The sequence below is a fragment of the Schistocerca piceifrons genome, chromosome 3 (genome assembly GCF_021461385.2).
Source record: "Schistocerca piceifrons isolate TAMUIC-IGC-003096 chromosome 3, iqSchPice1.1, whole genome shotgun sequence".
Taxonomy (NCBI): domain Eukaryota; kingdom Metazoa; phylum Arthropoda; class Insecta; order Orthoptera; family Acrididae; genus Schistocerca; species Schistocerca piceifrons.
The window spans coordinates 722,944,672-722,964,509 of NC_060140.1; the positions used below are offsets into that span (position 1 = coordinate 722,944,672).

Genomic DNA, 19,838 nt, shown 5'->3' on the forward strand with positions numbered 1-19,838 from the left:
ACACGACTGGTGACGAGAGTAATGGTATTTAAGGTTGATTATGGGCATAAAATATTGGCAATGAAACTTACAACTACCTTCTACCAAAAGAGAACAATGGTAAAGGAAAACAAAAAACCAAAATCAGAAAGCATTACTGTAACCTAAGACATTTATCTGGATGGTGCAATGAGCTTCATGTGAAAAATACAGAGTAGCTGATCTCAGTTCACCATCCAGATATAGAGAGAATTACTAGCACACAGAGGGTGCTCATCTATGCAATAAAATTTATTGAAAACACAGCTACATAGCACAACATTTCTGACATGATAGCTAGATTCCTAGCTTTGTATTTTGGAAATCCATACTCCTATTTTACAATAGCACACATTAAATTTTTAGCTCATTTTACGGGCAAATACAACTTCTTGTGATTGCTGACTCCTGCTACTAGTGCATGTGAGTGTGAGTGTGCTGTGCATGTATACTTAAATCAACTGCCAACTGTATCACTGCAGATCAGACATAGAGGCCGCTGTAGGGACTACACACAAGGCACAATTCTCCACTGTGCCATCTACCAGTGACTTGCACCTATATACTTGCGGAGCAGCACTGACTCACCCTCACTATGTTCTGTTTGTACTGCTCACATCAGTTGTTTTGTGTACCACTTATGTTGAACATTCTGTATGATTCTTTTGTATTGTGATGGTGTGGAGTCACGAGAGGCTTACTTCTATTATTGTTCACAGGTTTACGAATAAAGCCTTATTTGTATACGCGACTGTAGGCTTTCCCGGTGTATACAGCTGATGGAGGTTTCTCAGGTCTACAGCTGGGTGGCAGCATTGATATATTGTGACATTTCAGGAAATGTCATCTTCTGGCAGTGTCGAGATTCACAAGGTATTTATACGCTTAATCTCCCCGCTCCACTAGTCCTCGGGAGGCTGCAGTGGTATGATCGCAGGTGCACATTGGTGGGGGTATTAGCCGCCCCCGGTAGCCGCATTCGGCAATTGGTGTGGGCATTCTGTCTGTGTCTGTGGTGGGGGATGTTGGTGGGTGCGCTCCTGACGGATTGCCACTATCACAGGGTTCCATTCTGTGCTTAGTTGGTACCCTTCTTCCCTGTTAACAAGGTTGTCATAAATCCTTATTTCTAGGGATTGTTTGATGATACTTTTCCATAAGCCAGATACTTGACACAGCACCCTCGTATTTTCGAAGTTGAAGGTGTGTTCTTCCTTTATAGTGTGTTCTGCTATGGCTGATTTTTCTGTGTCCTAGTCGCACACATCTGATATGTTCTCCACAGCGTTTAGATATACAGCACTGTGTTTGTCCAATGTACTGTTTTTCGCATTCACATGGGATGCTGTATATTCCTGGCGTGTTAAGCTTCAGCGAGTCTTTGGCAGAGCCTAGGAGCTCCCTCATCTTCAGTGGTGGGCGGAGAGCGGTTTTGATATTGAGTTTGCCTAGAAGTTGTAAAATTTTGGCAAAGAGCAGACACTCATACGGAAGGCACGTGAGTTTTTTTCTTCTTCTTCTGGGGTTGCCACTGCTTCTTTCTTCCTTTTTGGCACCCTGTTGATCTGTGTTTTGCTGTAGCCATTTTGGCGGAAGACGTCCCACAAGTGTTGCAGCTTGGATGGTAGGATGTCTTTGTCGCAGATGGTGTCTGCCCTATGTACCAGGCTGGTCAGCACTGTCTTTGTGCTGGATGGTGGCAGCTTGTTGCCTGATGGTATAGGTCTGTGTGTGTCTTCTTACTATGCACTGTATGGCCTACTGAACCATATGCCTTCCTCTTAATTAGTATGTCAAGGAAGGGGAGGCTTCCAGTTTTCTCTATTTCCAATGTAAATTTGATATTTAGATGGATGCTGTTGAAGCGCTCGGGAGACTCATCTAGCGCCTGTCTGCCATGCCCCTACACGACAAAAGTGTCATTGACATAGCGGAAGAAGTACTTTGGTTTCTGTCTAGTGGTTTGAAGGGCCACTTCCTCAAAATGTTCCACATAGAGGTTTGCAATCGCCATGGCAGAACCCAGCATAATGGAAGAACACACCTTCAACTTCGAAAACACGAATGTGCCATACCAAGCATCTGGCTTCTCGAAAAGTATCATCAAAGAATCCCTAGAAATAAGGATTCACGACAACCTTGTCAACAGGGGAGAAGGATACCAACTAAGTGAAGCATGGAACCCTGTGCGCCAACATCCTGCGGCACAGACGCAGACAGAATGCTCACACCAAGAGCAGAATACTGCCGCCAGGGGCGGCCGCTAACCCCACCACCGCGCGCCCACAGCCTGACCGCCTCAGCCTCCCGAGGACTAGTGGAGAAGGGAGACTGCACTTATAAATACCCCACACTCTGCAAATCTCGTCACTTCACCAGAAGATGGGTAGTATGACACGTCCCAAAACGTCACAACATATCAACGCTACCACCCAGCTGGAGATCCGAGAAACCTTCGAAAGCCATAATGTTTTACTTGGATCGGTTGTTGTGTGTTACTACACAATTGGCAATGAGTTTGGAACAGTTCCTGCATGTGCAGTCTTTACGTGCGGTTTCATCAGGTTTAGTCATTATGGACACTGTGTTACTGGTCCTTACTGAACAGCTTACTTCAGCAGTGACCATTTTGTCAGCTTCCATTAACAGAAAGGGTGCCGTTCCACCAGTCTATCCACTAACTTTTCCTCCATATAATGATTCAGCAAGGATTAGGAAATTTACAAAAAAAAAAGTCAGACAGCATTTTTTGGCTTTTAGTGTGACAGACTCGGATTTCAGCAAGGCCTTATTCCTCTCGTGGATTGCCCCTGTACAAGAAGCGGCAGCTCTTACTTTTGGTCACATGTGCAGTTTGTTGTACAACTATCATCGCAAATGTACAAATGTACACTTGTCATAGCAGTGTAGGTTGAATTCTACTGATACCATGAGAAAGCAAACAAGTCATACAGGGCCAGGGCAAAAAAACTTCACAGCCTTAGCTGTAAGTGTCAGTTCATACCCATAATGACTCTTATGCAGACTCCATGGTGTGTGTCACAATTATCTGTTTAGCTCTGGACAAAGAAGTGCACCAGAAAGCTTTACTCTGCGAAAACCCATGATGGCAGAAGTTTTGCGAATAGCATAATCTTCTGACGTTTCTCAGGCAGTAGGTGACAAAATTGAAGTGTGGGGTGATGTGGCAGTAGTGTCACAAGATGTGCCCACTAGGACAACAGATGGCTTACACAAGGAAGCTAAAGTGGTAGAGGTAAACGTCCAGGCCAAGTGCTGATCAGACTATGGCCAACCAAAGCAGCTGTGACGGCCACAGTGCCAGTGTCAGCATTCTCTGTTTCGGTATTGGCCTTTCTGTTTTGTCCAGCATGAATGTTCAGCATGCCCTAAGTGTTGGGCTACTTGTAATGCTTGCCAGAAGAAAGGCAACATGACCTCTGTGTGTTGTACGCCGAAGATTACTCAGGATAGGGACATAGATGTAAACTGGGTGATCCCAATTTATGTGACTTCTCCCAAGTTGTTTAACATGTTACGTTTCTTTTTTGCCAAGTGCCCTGGCTAAAGGTTGACACAGGTGCTTCAGTGACATTATTTAATTCTCAATCCTATGTTAGTTTAGACTTGCCTCTACTGACACCTGTCATGTGGAAGCTGGTCAGTTATAACAAACAGAACATTGTGCTGTTGGGGCCATTTATGACATTTGCCTCTAACAAATCAGTGGTTCTATCCATTATATTTTTGTTGATAGCAGATGTCGATGTTAAGAACTTTTTTGGGATTGACACATTTCAGGCATTTGGACTTTCTATCACTGACGCAATTCACCTTGTGTCTGATCAGGTAGCATATTCTCAATTGAAAAAACATTGTGAGGAGTTTTCGGACTTGTTCTTCGAAAGTATAGGGCGTACTACAAATTTTTCAGCTCATATTCCTTTGAAATCTATCGCCTGACCTTGTTTTTGTCGTGCATGTCCTATTCCTGTCACCCTGAAAGATCAAGTAAAAGCAGAATTGGACAGACTTTAATCTCTTATGGCAGTGTACCCAGTTTTGGATAGTGATTGTTCATCTTTACTGGTTGTAGTTTGGAAGGCATCGGGAGTACTTTGCCTCTGTGGCGACTTCAGTAAGACTTCCAACATGCAGTCAATCATGGATATGTATCCACTCCCATGACAGGAAGAACTGCTGGTAAAAATATCGGGTAGCCAGTACTTTTCTAAAATTGATCTGTCTCAAGCATATCTGCAGATTCCTGCATATGAAGAGTCTCAGCGAGTTCTGGTTTTGAGTACTCCTTTTGGTCTCTATCAATATTTGTGCCTTCCATTTGGTGTGGCTAGCACCCCTGCTAGTTTCCAACGATTTTTATAGCAACTGACTATGCATATCCTGGGTTGTGTTAATTATCTGGATTATACTGTTGTCAGGGGATTCTCCATGGCTAATCATTTGAAAAATTTGCACACTTTGTTTTCTGTCTTACAGTCCGCAAGCTTATGGTGTAACCAACCCTCTATTGTTTATTTGGGATTCGAGGATTTGCGGGATGGGATTTGCCCTCTGCCAGACCGCATCCCCAATGTTAAGTCTATGCCTCACCCTTTGTCTGCAAAGGAACTTCAGGCCTTCCTAGGGACGATGGCCTACCATCATAAATTCCTGCTGGGGGCAATAACATTGGCTCATCTGTTGCATGCCTTGTTATGTAGGAATGTACCTTTTTTACTGGAGCCTGGATTGCAGACATGCTTTTCAAATATTGAAATCCAAACTACTCTCGGCCCCTTGTTTAGCTACGTTCTCTCAAGACAAGCACAAAGTTTTGACGACTGGTGTGTCACACTATGGGCTCAGCGCTGCCCTAGGACACCGATATGCTGACGGCTCTGAATGATGTTGTTTTTGCCTCTAAATCTCTCACTCTGGCATAGCAGCATCTCTATCAGGTGGAAAACGAGGCTGTTGCCATAGTCTATGCTCTGCAGAAATTTCATGCTTTTTTTGCACGGCTCCAAGTTTCACATTATTACTGAACATAAATCCTTGGTTTCCTTGTTTAACCCTCACCCTTCTGTGTCTGACAAGACAGCACACCACCTACAACGCAAGGCACTGATCTTGTGTCACTACAATTACAAAATCCATTTTTGACCTACATCTAAACACGGTAAAGCCGACAACAGACATCTCCCAGGGTGTCTCTGGTCTTATGGCCTGCTCCATGCCAGGTATGGGAACACATTCATGCAGATTTTGTAGGGCCTTTCTTGAATTCATTATGGCTCTTGGTTATGGATGCATTTACCCTGTTTTCTTACATTGTCCAACGTGCGGGTGTGCGTTCACATCATCTGAGGTCACAATTTGTAAGCTTTTGAGGGTTTTTTCTATTGAGGGGTTGCATTGTACCTAAGTTTTCAATAATGGGACCCCGTTCATTGCTCACACCTTTCAATTGTTTTGTTCCCGTCACTGCATTCATCATGTTACAGCTCAGCCATTCTGCTCTGAATCAAATGGCGAGCTGGAGCAATGGTGCGTATATTCAAGACCCAAATGAAGAAGTTTATTGTGGCTTCTTCACAGGACGATGCCGTCTCCATTTTCTGAGCACCTATCACTTCACACCTATGGGAGAGCAGAGCTTGGCTGAGATGCTGCATGGCTGGCATCCCTGCACACTATTCCAGCTTCTGCAATTTGCACTCCACCTGCCACAGTAGGGTTCGTATGGCCGCATTGCGCTGGGATCACCAGTGTTGGTGTCTGGGTTTGATCGCCTGCTGAGGTGGATACTGGTCACTGTTGCCTGCTGCCAGGGACACTCTCTCTGTGACGTCCGTAAGGCCGATTGACTAGTCGCGCACTACTTTGAACAGTTGTGCCCCCACTCGCTCCTGGAAGCTACCAGTTCATGGGTGCAGCCCGTCACCGCAGCCCATCCTGCCACCCTCCACCTCAAGCCCGTTGTGGCCTGCTCTAGCGGTGTCCCCATCCCATTGACTGCCTCCCCTATGTGCAGCACCCACAGTTGACACTTCCCAGTGCTGGGTGCCAGTCCATCTCTGGCCTCGGGTCCATTGTCACAGCCTGCTATTCCAGTCAGGCTGCCTCCACCATCCCGATCACCAACATCGCTCAGTAATTGTTGCCGGTGGGTCCAGCCCTGTCTCCTCCAGGGACCTGCCTGCAGATGATGATGTAAAGATGAGAATCACTCACATCAGTTGTTCTGTGTATCACTTATGTTGAACCTTCTGTACGATTCCCCTCTCTTGTTACATGTGGAGTCATGAGAGGATTATTTCTGTTATTGTTAAGAGGTGTATGAATAAAGCCATATTAGTGTTACTTGAATCAGTTTCGCGTATTACTACAGTGACAGCCACTTATTTATTGGTCACCTATGCATAGTAGAGACAAAATGCTTACCCAATGTCAATTATTTTGGGCTGTTGTTCAGAATAAGAATTCTTCATAGTTCAGATGACTGACTTGAAAAATTTACATTCATATTGTAGTTTTGTTGGTACCTAGTTTTCATGGATCTTAATCTCAAAATAACCAAAAGGTTCACATTTTGTAGGCTGGCATAAGGTAATAATATAGGTTACGTTTTGCTCATATGGTGGGTATGGCACTGCTCTAAGGTCTCTATTGTGTTCGAATTTTCTGGTGCCATTGAGGAGACTACTGTGTAAACAAAACTCGATATACACTGATGGAAATGGAAAGTATACACCCCACAGCTTATTACCATCTTTTGGATTTTAAGAACAACTGGATTTTATTGGCAAAACACTTAGAAGGCGCAACAAATCTACTAAAGAGACTGCCTACACAAAACTTGTCAATCCTCTTCTGGAGTATAGCTGCACGATGTGGGATGCGCATCAAACAGGATTGATGGGGGATAATGAAAAAATTCATGAAAGACAGGGAAGTTTGCACTTTCATGAAATAGAGGAGAGAGTATTACAGATAAAACATCTGAATTGCAGTGGCAATCGTTAAAACCAAGACATTTTTGCTGTGGAGAGATTCTTACACAAAATTACAATTACCAACTGTCTCCTACAAAGGTTAAAATATGTTACTGACTCCCATCTATAAAGAGTGAAAATTAATAAAACTGACAAACTGCAGGGACGTATTGCTGACTGGAAATGGAGGAAAAAAAGGATCTACGAAGAACATGTGTCCTGAAATGCACTGTTGACGTGGTAGATGGTGCTGATGAACAGATGTTCCTCTGACCATGTGCCATGTGTTCCTTGCGTTGCAGGCTGCATGATTGACACACAGTGTACTGGTATTCATGTCTGGAACAAGCCAAGATGGTGTTCGTGTACAGCCAAGCAGAAGGAAGCAGTTGAAAGGCAGCATGGCTATACCAAAACAACTACCCTCAGAGACATCAACCACATCACACACCATTTCAAGCCCTTTTTGCGTGTTTATGTGATCATGGGTCCTTCCAGACAGACGAATGAGCAAGGAGGTGGCTGACGGTGTGTACATCAGATTTGGAGGACCTGATATGCAGCCTCTTCAGCAGTGTGTCCCCAATGCTTGTGCTATTCGGTGAGAGACCGGAATGTGCAAAAGAGTGTAGCAATCCATGATGTGGTGTGTGAATGCTTGCACTGCATCTCATGGAGCCCACTCTAAACATCTCTTCTGATGTGGATGTGATGCAGCTCTGTACTGCATTCCAGGAAGATTTGTCATCATTGCATGCACACCGTCCATTTCAAGAGAATGTTCATATGGCCTTTCGTCCTCCGTTTCCAGTCAGGAATCCGTTACTGCAGTTTGTTGGTTTTATTAATGCTCACCCTTTACAAGGAGAAATGACCAGCATTATACATTAAGAGAAATCACAGCATGTACAGGAAGACTTAGATGTACACTTTTTCCATGTGTTACTCAAGACCAGAAAGGTAGTGAAACAGCCTAAAAGTTGTTCTATGGACTCTCCGGCAAACACTTAAGTGTGGATTCCAAAGTAATTGTGTAGATGCAAATGGTCAAATCACTGATACAAGGGATGGACCTAGGAATATCTTTGTGACAGATAGCATGGATAGTTGACTGTAGTGCAATGACTGCAGAACAACTGGTGATAAGAAGGACTCAGGACAACAGTGGCCAACAAGAGTAGATATGGGTCCTCCCGAAAGGATCTTCATTCTCACTGCAGGTACGTCTCTATCATCATGGGACCTGGGTGCCCTGCCATTCCTTCTTAACTTTCTCCAACTTATCCCTCTCTCCTCACTACTGGTCCCGAAAGGTAAGTAGTATTTTACTTTTACATTTATATGTGTCTATCAGTGGTACTACATATGTCTCTTCCTGAATGTAAGTGATGGATAGCAATTCTGTCTCCTAATTTATTATTTTCTGCAGCCACGCTACAATATGCCCAACAGTTCTGTAGGTATTTCAGGGCAGTCTGATCAAGCTATTACTTATGTTAAATGAGAGATATTGATCTGACATGAGATAAAGGATCTAATTTTGTAATTTCCATACTGTTAGACATCTTACATTATGTTTGATAGCATCACAATGTTTAAAATAAATAGAAACCTAACTAAATGGTGGCTCCTATGGATTGAGTAATTGAATTGGTAGGTACTTCTCTTCCAACCACATATGAACTTGTGGTGTCACCGCCAGACACCACACTTGCTAGGTGGTAGCTTTAAATCGGCCGCGGTCCATTAGTACATGTCGGACCCGCGTGTCGCCACTTTCAGTGATAGCAGACCAAGCGCCACCACACGGCAGGTCTAGAGAGACGTACTAGCACTCGCCCCAGTTGTACGGACGACGTAGCTAGCGATGCACACTGACGAAGCCTCGCTCATTTGCAGAGCAGATAGTTAGAATAGCCTTCAGCTAAGTCAATGGCTATGACCTAGCAAGGCGCCATTAGCCGTATATTGTCTGAAACTATAGAGTCTCACTTGTATTGTCAATAGCGATGTACCAAGGATGGATTAAAGTTAAGTATTCCAGAAGCTACGTACTTTTCTTTATAGCATTCATTACGTATCCTGTTTCAGACCTCATGCCATCCTTCGTGAGCTTATAGCGTGCATTGCGGTCCCCTCAAACCACACTGTGTCGGCTCTTCTGTCGACACATCAGAACTCGTGTCATTTTGACTGATACAAACTACATCATATTTCAACCAATTAACACAACTCGTGGCAAGAGAGTGTTCCCCACATGTATTCAGCATTTGATGTGTATTGCAAAAAAATGTATTTTCAGATTCCTGCACAAAATTCAATAATTTATGATTACAATAAAGAAAAGTAACACAATTTCAACAACTTGTATTCCACATGTTTTTTATTGTTTAATTCACACATCACCACTGATGGTGACATACAAAATAAAATTTTGCTGAAGCACTCAAAAAATATTAGCATTGCTATTTTTTGTATGAAACCAGGTACTATAATAAATACTTTCTGGACAGAGTTACCCTGAACCTTACTTGACAAAACAGGCAACAAATTCATAGAACCTTCTACATATTTTTTTCCCAATACAGAATTTGTGCTCAAAATAGTTGCACCTTGAATGCATGGCACACTGATGGGAGGTGCACTGCAGCACATTTCTTAAATAAGTCGAACTGTAACACAAACTTAACAACACAAAAGATGAAACAAAAGTCAAGTAGTAAATAACAAAACACATGTAACAAAATACTGAGTAGCACCACACCATTGCACAGAAATAAAACGGTGCACTTATGTTGATAACATGGCATGAAGACCACCACACAACAACATTTTGCTACAAGCTGTTATAGCAGCCTTAAGCAGCATTTCATTGTCAATTTAAACTTTCATATAACTGCATTATTTAAAAAATGACAGTGTCATGACAGTAAAAGAGTAGGAAGTATTAAGTGCACATATATAACATGCAATAATTTTGATAAAACGACAAATTATCAAACATAGTTTATAACTTCTTTTCAAATAACAATTCTGCAAGAGAAGTACATTTCATATAAGAATCTGAAATGTGCATGACAGAGGCATGGAACGTAGATGTCTATGTTTATACTTCCATTTTCATACAAAAATATTTCTTGTTACACACACACTCGCCATGTCACAGAACAAAAGTGTTTCCCTAAACACAAGCCAACTGTTATCTAGTCCTCATTCGTACAACTTTCCACGCATTGTCACCTCTTGACTGAAGATAATTAACCCTTTTCTTGCCCCACAGTAGCCAAAGGAAACCTATCACTACACATACTGCACTTTCTACATAGTAGCCATCCAACACTGTTTCACAAGAGCCTCCTTGGGAAATGCAAGCCTGAAACAGTAAAATAAAAAATAAGTATCAAATACAAAAATGGCTGATGACAGAGGGACAAATCATCATACTAAATATAATGTCAAAGAAGATTAGCAGATGTGCTTAACATTGATCTCCATGAACAACTGACTCTTATTCTTGAAATGGACAATGAGATAACGTTTCATATATTATTAAAAGGACAGAATGAATGAAGAAAACAGACAAGCAGATGAAAGCAGTGGCTACATACACTAATTCCACAATTAAAGAAAAACCAAAAAAGTTGACCGTAAAAATAAAATGGTTGAGGTGACACATAATATGAGGGTGTGCAAAAAAAGACCAGAATTATTTATTTAGTGGAAAATACTGATCACCTTTATTCAAATTCCATTAAAGACTCTCAAACTAATTTCCCTTGGATCTAATACAACGAATCCAGCATTCAGTGCAACGTCCAAAACACTACCTGAAGCCCCTTTTTGACAGTCCGTTGAGTACACACAAAATTTGATTGTTTAGCTCTCGATCAAGCTGAAAATAACAACCCCCAAGATCTTTTTTCACTGCATGAATTAGATGGAAGTCACATGGTACTAGGTCTGGTGAATAACATGGATGGGTTATGACCTCAATGCCTCGTTCATATTGTTTCTTGAGTCTTGATGGCACAATGAGCCAGTGCATTATCCATCCCAGTTGAGCAAGAGGTGGTCTTTCTGTTGCAGTTTTCCTCCTTATGGCTCCTTCAGTAAGCCACAACAGTAATTTCATAATAACAGTACGTTGCTCATCCACCACATGATAGTACACAATGACTTGCATATTGAAGACACGATGCATGACTTTTCAAGGACTTGGTTGAACTTTGGCCTTTTTAGTTCTTGGACTTTTGCCCAAAAAGTCTGGTTCTCATTGATTCCTTCCCTTCCATTGTCGATGTGCTGTTGCACGGTGAGCCTTCTGTTCATCACTGATCACTGGAGGCATCCACTTCGCTACAACTTTTCTATACCCTAGAACATTTCATACAATATTGCCATCTGATCCATAGAATATGTTCATAATCTCTGCAATCTTTGTTAACAATGAATGATGGTCTTCCTGTAACATGACATCAGTTGTGTTGACACTGGTTTCAGTCTTCGAAGCTGAGGGCCTTCTGGGTTGTGGAACACTAGCAAGTCATTTTTACTCTCTCAAGACCGTTTATGCCACTCAAAAATTTGTGTTTTCCACATGGCTTGCTCTTTGTAGACTTGCTGCAACATTTCAAATGTTTGTGATGGAGTTTTGTCAAGAAGAACGCAAAATCTAATTGACACATACTGCTGCAACTTGAGATCCATGTTGGGTACAGTAAACACACCTGTATACTTTCCCTGCTTCCCTCCAACTGCATGCTGCCAGGTAACCTCCCTGGTACTGCCTACACCAATCTCAAGCGTGGGTGCATTAAAATTCAAAAAAATAATTCCGATCATTTTTGACACCCCCTCATAATAATAATAATAATAATAATAATAAGCTGATGCTTTGTTTGGGTGTATGAATTTCAAACTGAAGGAAAAAACCTAAGAAAAAAGGAAGCAGTATGGTGAACATATGAAGGAGTATTCGAGACAGGGCAAACTTTGGACAAAGCAAAATAAAAACAAAGCTTTAAATTATTTTAGATGGTCAAATTTGCTTATAACAACAACAACAACAACAACAGGAGAGGGGAAACAAACTAGTCTACAAAATGGGATGTTAACTGGCAATGATAAAGACCAATACTGCAGAGTTGGCAGAACAGACATGGCAAAGAGGTCAGTGTCTCATCACTAGAGGTGCAGCTCAAATTCTTGTTCTGAAACTAGCACTCCAGTCCAAAACCTGGACTATGTCCGAAACTTGTGATAATCAAGTACCATGACATGTGGCAGGAAACAAACTATTAGCCCAAGCAGTAATCAATCCACAATTGTCAAAACCAGCACAACCAGACTATCAGATTCTGGGGTGTCTGGATGGACACACAAACAGCGGGATTCGGATTCCTCTAACCAACTTTTTCAACACCCTCAGGAAGGTTGTATGAACCAAAGCATACCCTAAATGAATAAAAAAATATAAATATTGGCACTCCAAGAAACAAAACTGACTGACACAAAAATGCAATCGATTTTTGGAATTACACTCTTTTCAAAAGCAAAACAGACAAACAAAAACTGTAACCCACATTAGTTCTAGGGGTAGCTTTAGCATTCAAGAGAAGCATATCACCTTCATAATGAATATGAAGCATGTCAGCAGCAGACTTTCAAGAGAAGCATATCACCTTCATAATGAATATGAAGCATGTCAGCAGCAGACTAATGACAATCAGCTTGAAGTGTGCAAAGAAAAGATATACACTAATCAAGGCCCACATGCCAAGCAATATTGAAAATAAAATCAACCACAAAAAGGTAGAGAAATCAAGAAACAATGGGAGACACTGGAAAAAATAGTATCGACAATTCCACAAAACCTTGTCAAAATGTGACTTGGCAATTTCAATGCCCAGCTAGGCGAAGAAAGAAAGTACAGGAAAACGAGTAAAAAATTCCAAGCATATTTATGGACCAATCAGAATGGATGAATAGTAGTTGAACTCAGCAAAATATTCAGCCTTAAAATCATGTCAATACACTTCAAAAAGAAACCATCAAAAGAGATGAAATGGAAGTCACCGAATTCACTCACCAGTGACTTCCAAATGTACCAATCTCTTGTTCAAACCAGGGAGAAATTATGAATATCCAGGGTGCAAAAATAGACTAAGACCATTTATCTGACAAGAAAAAAATTACGTTCAAAATCTTATGGAAAGGTGAACAGAATATAAAGCAAGATCTTATTTTGGTTCCCTTAATGAAGAATGTATATTTGAAAGCTGCTGTGTACAGTTGGCCTAACTGTAATTGTAATTTTAATTCCAGGCACAGATATAACAAAACACTTATTGTCAAAATTTTCAGTATCGAACAACAAGAAAATTCATTGATATGATTCAAATATTGGGCTTTAGTGCTTATTTCACCGATTTTACTCAAGTAAACGAAATGACAGCAACATGTATAGATAATATTTTAATCAATTATATTGAGACAAGTATTACTGAGACACTTGGTTTTGTTTAGATTTAGGGCTTTCTGATCACTGCACTCTGTTTATGGAGTTACCAAAAACAATGGAACCTTGCCCAAAAATACTACACTGAACACCAGTCCAGGAAAAAAGAAAAAAAAGACTTATTCTATCATAGAATAAATAAGGTGGAGTGGGCTATAGATCATAGTATTTCATGTTCTGGATATTTTGCCACTTTCTCGGAAAACTTCCTACATGTTTTTAATAAAATTTTCCCCCTTACTGTACATAATAAAAAGTAGGAAATAAAGTAAAGTGGATTACTGAAGGAACAAAAACCTCTAGCACAAGAAAAAGTCAGCTACATAGGGAACTGAAACATAACAAAAGTCCTGATTTTGTTACCTTTAAAAGATTACAAAAATATTTTTACAAAAGTTGTAAAAGCAGCAAAAGAACTGGGAAATAATAGATTTATTTTGGATAGTGAAAACAAATCAAAGGCATTGCGGTCATGATCAAAGCTGAAACAGGTGCCACAGCTAGAGGCCATGATATTTCTGAAAACAAGACAGTGGACAAAAGTATTGTAAATACTACTAAAATTCCTGAATTATTTAATGATTTTTTATAAATGTAATCAAATCTAACCATCAATGTAGAAAATTATCCAGATCAGGTAAATTTCCTTAACAGTGAGCAATTTGGCAGTGAACTTTTTAGTACATTTACCAAAACTACTGTAAAAGATATGGAAGATGTGATACTATCACTAGAAAGTAAAACATCAGCAGAATGGGATGGAATGCCACAAAAACTGTTAAAAACAGCCTCTAAAATAATTTAACAGCCATTATCTGCAGTTAACCAGTCCCTTCAAGAAGGTTATTTTCCAGACACACTTAAGTAGGCTGTAGTTAAGCCACTATTCAAAATACGCACAAAACATATGGGAAACTATCGCCCCATCTCTCTTCTTCCATCACTATCAAAAATATATGAAAAGGTAGTCACCACACAAATTCAAAATTTTATAGAAAAAAATAAAATAATCTCAAAAAATCGGTATGGATTTCAAAATGGCAAAACCACAGTATCTGGTATAAACATGGAAAGACTTAGTTAATGTAGTTTAAAACAAAAAAGGCAAAAGTAAATGATAGTCAGATCAGTCACAGAAACCAGGATTTTCAGGAAGCTAGCTGTGTGAAATTCTTAGGAATGCAACTGGATAAACATCTATTGTGGGATTCACATATACAGTACCTTGTAAATAAATTAAATAGCCTAGCATCTGCAATCAGGATATTGTACAATACTACCAGTATGGACATAAAAGAATTTGTATATCATGGCTACTTCGAGTCAATAATAAGGTATGGAACTGTATTTTGAGGTAACTTAAACAATATGTGTCAAATACTTAAATTCCAGAAAATCATCATTAGAAATATGCACAATGTTGTGTGAGGAAAACCATGTCGCCCACTCCTAAAAAGTTTAAGTATATTAAGTGTTCCCTCACTATACATCTATGAGCTGATTATCTTTGTACATAGTAACCCTGATTTATTTGCAGCAAATCATTTTCAATATGATTACAACACCAGGAATCAAAATAATTTCATGGTCAAACTCCATAGTATATGGGTATGAAAATTTATAACAAAAGTGAAAGGAAGAGAATAGCTCTGCATAAATTTAGAAACACTGAAAAAAACCTTGTATGTGAAACTAGTACAGAGATGTTATTATTCAGCAGCAGGATTCATGAATGACAACCTGAAAATTTGAGCAGGAGAAAGCAACTACTTAGGACCATTAATTTTTAAAAGTGTGTTAGTTTCTAAGAAAAATGATTAATTGCCTGATTAATTAATTATCCAGTACAGTATATTATATTAATGAAAAAATAATTTAATTTGATAGATAAAAAAATCTACTCACCAAGTGGCGGCAGAACTCACACATAAAAGAAGGTTACAATTAGGCAAGTTTTCTGAGGTAGTGGCTCCTTCTTCAGGCAGAAGGGTTGAAGGGGAGGGAATAGGAGTGAAGGTAAAGGACTAGAGAGGTCTACGAAAAGGGGTAGATTTTGAGAAAGTCAGCCAGAACTGCGGGTCAAGTAAGTCTCCCCTGACCTGAGGTTCTCGGTGACTTTCACGAAATCTACCCCTTTACCTCTCCAGTCCTTCTCTGCAATCCTTTTCAACTAATTTCTGGAGAAAATCATAAGAACATTGTGTGGAAATAATTCCCAGATCATAAAATTTCCCAAATAATGCTATGGGGAGAATGAGGTAAATTGCTTGGCATTTTCTGATGATTCTGCTATGCTTCCAGACAGTCTAACACATGCAGTGATGCAAATCAATTTCTTTATGGAGTTAGCCAACAATGCAGTGACATAAACAATTCTCTAAAATTTTTATTTTTTATATATCTGGGAGAAATAGTCTACTATAAAAGGTTTAGAAAAATCTGCCATACAGGAAAGAATCCACAAGATGGAAGGAGTTTATGATATCATAAAGAATGCTTACAACAAAAAATGCTTATTTAAGAACTCTAAATTAAAACAGTAACTAACACAGAATGACTATATGCCAAATATTCGATTCAGATGTTGGATAAACTAGAAGCATTAGAGAGAAGAATAATAAGAAAAATACTAGGTCCGATGAAAACGACAGACTCATGGAAATTAAGAAGTAATGCTGCAGTATATACTGGCAATAAGAAAGATGAGACTGATAATCTTGCTCATTTATATAGAATGGACAACAACAGTTTAAGTAAACATATTCCCAAATATCTATGGCAAAAATAGTCAACTACAAGCTGGATTCAAGAAGTCAAGTAAGATTTACAAAGAAAGAACAGAAGAGAAGAAGAAACAACAGACAGGGACAGTTTTACAGTAAAGGAATTCTGAGGCATGAAAGAAAATAAAACAGATTCGAAATGACTGAGGAGAGGAATAAGCAACACAGTGAAAGAACGCATGAATATTAAAAGAAGCAATGAGAGAATAACAATAGATGAAGAAATGCAATTGATTACTGATTCTTGGAAGGCCTATGTGAGAGGAAAAATAAATAATAGTAATAATTAATAATAATAATGGCAAGACAACAATGGCCAATAAAATTATCACTTAACAGGCAAAATAGAAAGAATTCATCTCCCTCCCCATTGGCTGGTCTGCATCTCATGAATTGATCTGGAGCCCATCATTCCACTGGGCACATCTCATCTCTCCATGAAATCCTCCTATTTGCCTCCTAATTAACTGATGTTTATGGTGTTCTGAACAGACATTATAATCCTTCGTTTTAATTCATAATTCTACAATCGTCATTCCTCTCTACTAAAAGACTACAATATTATCGACACTTGGCCAGCCTTTGAGTCCTCATAGCTTCATAAATCTATACTTGATTGCATAAGGAAACTCTCCATACTATCAGGAACAGTTTGCATTCAAAGAAATCTTGACAAATTTATATGGTATGAAGAATCTTCTTTAAACAATGGAAAGTCCAAGACACAGTAACAACAATACGGAAATGATAGATTGCTACTCACCATATACAGGGATGTTGAGTTGCAGACAGAACAGCCTTTAGTACCCTGAGCCAATGACCATGTGTGTGTGAGTTGTTCTGGTATGAATGTGTGGGAGCTTTCTACTTCTACATCTACATGTGTACTCTGCAAATCACTATGAATGGCAGAGGATACGTTCCACTGCACAAGTTATTACAGTTTCTTCCCATTCCATTCACATACGAAGTGTGGGAAGGATTGATATTTAAATGCCTCTAAGTGTGCTGTAATTAATATAATCTTGTCCTCAAAATCCCAAGGGGAGTGATACACAGGGGGGGTTTCAGTATATTCCTAGTTATCATCTAAAGACAGCTCTTGAAACTTCATAAGCAAGCATTCACAGGGTAGTTTACACCTATCTTCAAGAGTCAATGAGTTCCGTTTCTTCAGCATCTCTGTAACACTCTTCTGCGCATCAAGCGAACCTGTGACCATTCGTGCTGCCCCCCTCCATAATAAGCAATATCCCCTGTCACTCATAGTTAGTATTGGTCCCACATATTTCAGCAATATCTTAGGATGGGTCGCACAATTGATCTGTAAGCAATCTCCTTTACAGACGGATTGCACATCCACAGTATTCTATCAATAAACCTAATTCACCCACCTGCCTTATCCATGACTGAGCCTATGTGATCATTCCATTTCATATCCCTACAAATGGTTACACCTACGTATTTGTATTAGTTGACTGAATTCAATGGCGACTCATTTATATCATACTCATAGGATAATATGTCTTTTTTCTGAATTGCGTAATTTTACATTTTTGAATATTTAAAGCAAGTAGCCAATCATTGCACCACTTTGAAATCTTATCAAGGTCTGTCTCAATATTTATGTTGCTTCTTTCAGATAGTATCGCACTACAGATAGCTTTGTCATCTGCAAAAGTCTTAAGTTTCTAACAATATTGTCCATTAAGGTCAATAATATACAAAATGAACAGCAAGGGGCCCAATGCACTTTCCTCGGGCACACTCAAAGTTACTTCTACATCTGTTGATGACCCTCCATCCAGGATAAAACGCCTTGTCCTCCCTACCAAGAAATCCTCAGTCCAGTCACAAATTTTGCTAGATACTCCATACAATCATACTTTTGATAATAATTGTAGATGTGGTACTGAGTCAGGTGCTTTTTAGAAATCACGAAATACTGCATCTATTGGACTGCTTTGATCCAAAGCTTTCCGTATGTCATGTGTGAGTTGGACTTCATATAACTGATGTTTTCGGCATCCATGCTGACTGGCATGGAGGTGGGATTTCTGTTTGAGATCCCTCATTATGTTTGACCTCAGAATATGTTCTAAGATTCCACAACAAATTGACGTCAAAGATAATGGACAGTGGTTTTGTGGATCACTTCTACTACCATTTGTGTGTGACCTGTGCTTTCTTCCACCTACTGGACATCGTTTTCTGTTCAAGAACAAAAAAAGGGGGCCAACTCAACTGCGAATTCAGTATAGAATCTTATAAAAGGATTTGATCTGGCCCTTGAGCTTTGTTCAATTTTAATTATTTTAGCTGTTTCTCAACATGACTGAAACTGACACTTATTTCACTCATCTTTTTAATAGTGTGATGATTAAATTGGGGGTAGTTCTCCTTTATTTTCCTCTGTAACGGAACAGAGTTAAGCTTATCTGCTTTTGCTTTGCCACCCCCAATTTCAGTTTCTGTCTGCACCTTTGGTGCCATTAACAGCCTTTATATATGGCCACAATTACTTTGAGTTTCGTGGAAGATCATTTGGCAAAATTCTGCAATGGGAGTGGTTGAAGTCTCTACACATTGGTCTCATGACAACCGAATGCGTTTCATTCAGTATCTCTCTATCCATAACCCGATGCTTTGTTTTAGACCTATTATGCAGCAGTCTCTGCTTATTCAGAAGTTTCTTGACAGTTAGTATATACCATGTATGGTCCCGCCCATTATGAACTGTTCCACTGGGTATATATCTATCCAGAACACTGTCAACTATTAGTTTAAATTTGAGCCATAGCTCCTCTATATTCTCCTGTCCTGTGCCAAAAGTTTCAAGTTCCTCACTGAGATACTACAGTGGTGCTTTTTATCTAGTCTACCGAACATATATAACCTCCTACCTGTTGAAGTTGCCCTTTTTATTTTGGTATTCATTATCACCACAAATGTTTCATGGTCACTGATACTAGTTTCGATGTGGACATCCTCATAGTGGATAGGTCTATTTGTAGTCATTAGCTCTAACGTAATTCCATCATCAGTGAGGGTCTGATCCACTTGTTCTAGGTAGTTTCCAAGAAGGCATTTAGTAATGTTTCAAAGGATGTCCTGTCACAGCCACCACTAACAAAACTGTAGCTTTCGCAATTGATTGTTAGGTGATTAAAATCTCCACTAATGATTACAGCACAGTTGGGGAAATTAGGTACAAATGAACTGAGCTTCTGTCTACTTAGTTGGCGACAGAAGGATCCAATTATCATTTTATGCTCTTCCTTGATACTGAGTCTTGCCCAAACAATCTCACATGCAGCTTTAATTTCTGTTTCAGTGGATATGAGTGTCTTGTCTACGGTGACAAATATGCCATCTCCATTTCCCAGTAACCTAACACTTAAATTTTCATCGAAAATCTCACTGCTACCAATTTTATGTTTTAACCAGCTCTCTGTACCTAGTTATATTTGAGCTTCACTGCTTTTCAGGAGCATTTCAAACTCTGGCACTTTGTTGTGAAGG

The 19,838-nt window shown here is 39.7% G+C and overlaps 1 protein-coding gene across 2 annotated transcripts in view; it reads right to left on the bottom strand.

Annotated features, from left to right (window-relative positions):
* Positions 1-9,381: 9,381 nt before the first annotated feature.
* The window catches only part of LOC124789513 (acetyl-coenzyme A transporter 1), a 73,264-nt gene continuing 62,807 nt past the window's right edge, over positions 9,382-19,838 (bottom strand). For both annotated transcript variants that reach the window (XM_047256900.1, XM_047256899.1), the window contains exon 9: positions 9,382-10,389. In XM_047256900.1, coding sequence (XP_047112856.1) covers positions 10,216-10,389 — 174 coding nt within the window. In that variant the 3' untranslated portion in view covers positions 9,382-10,215. The remainder of the gene's footprint in view (positions 10,390-19,838) is intronic.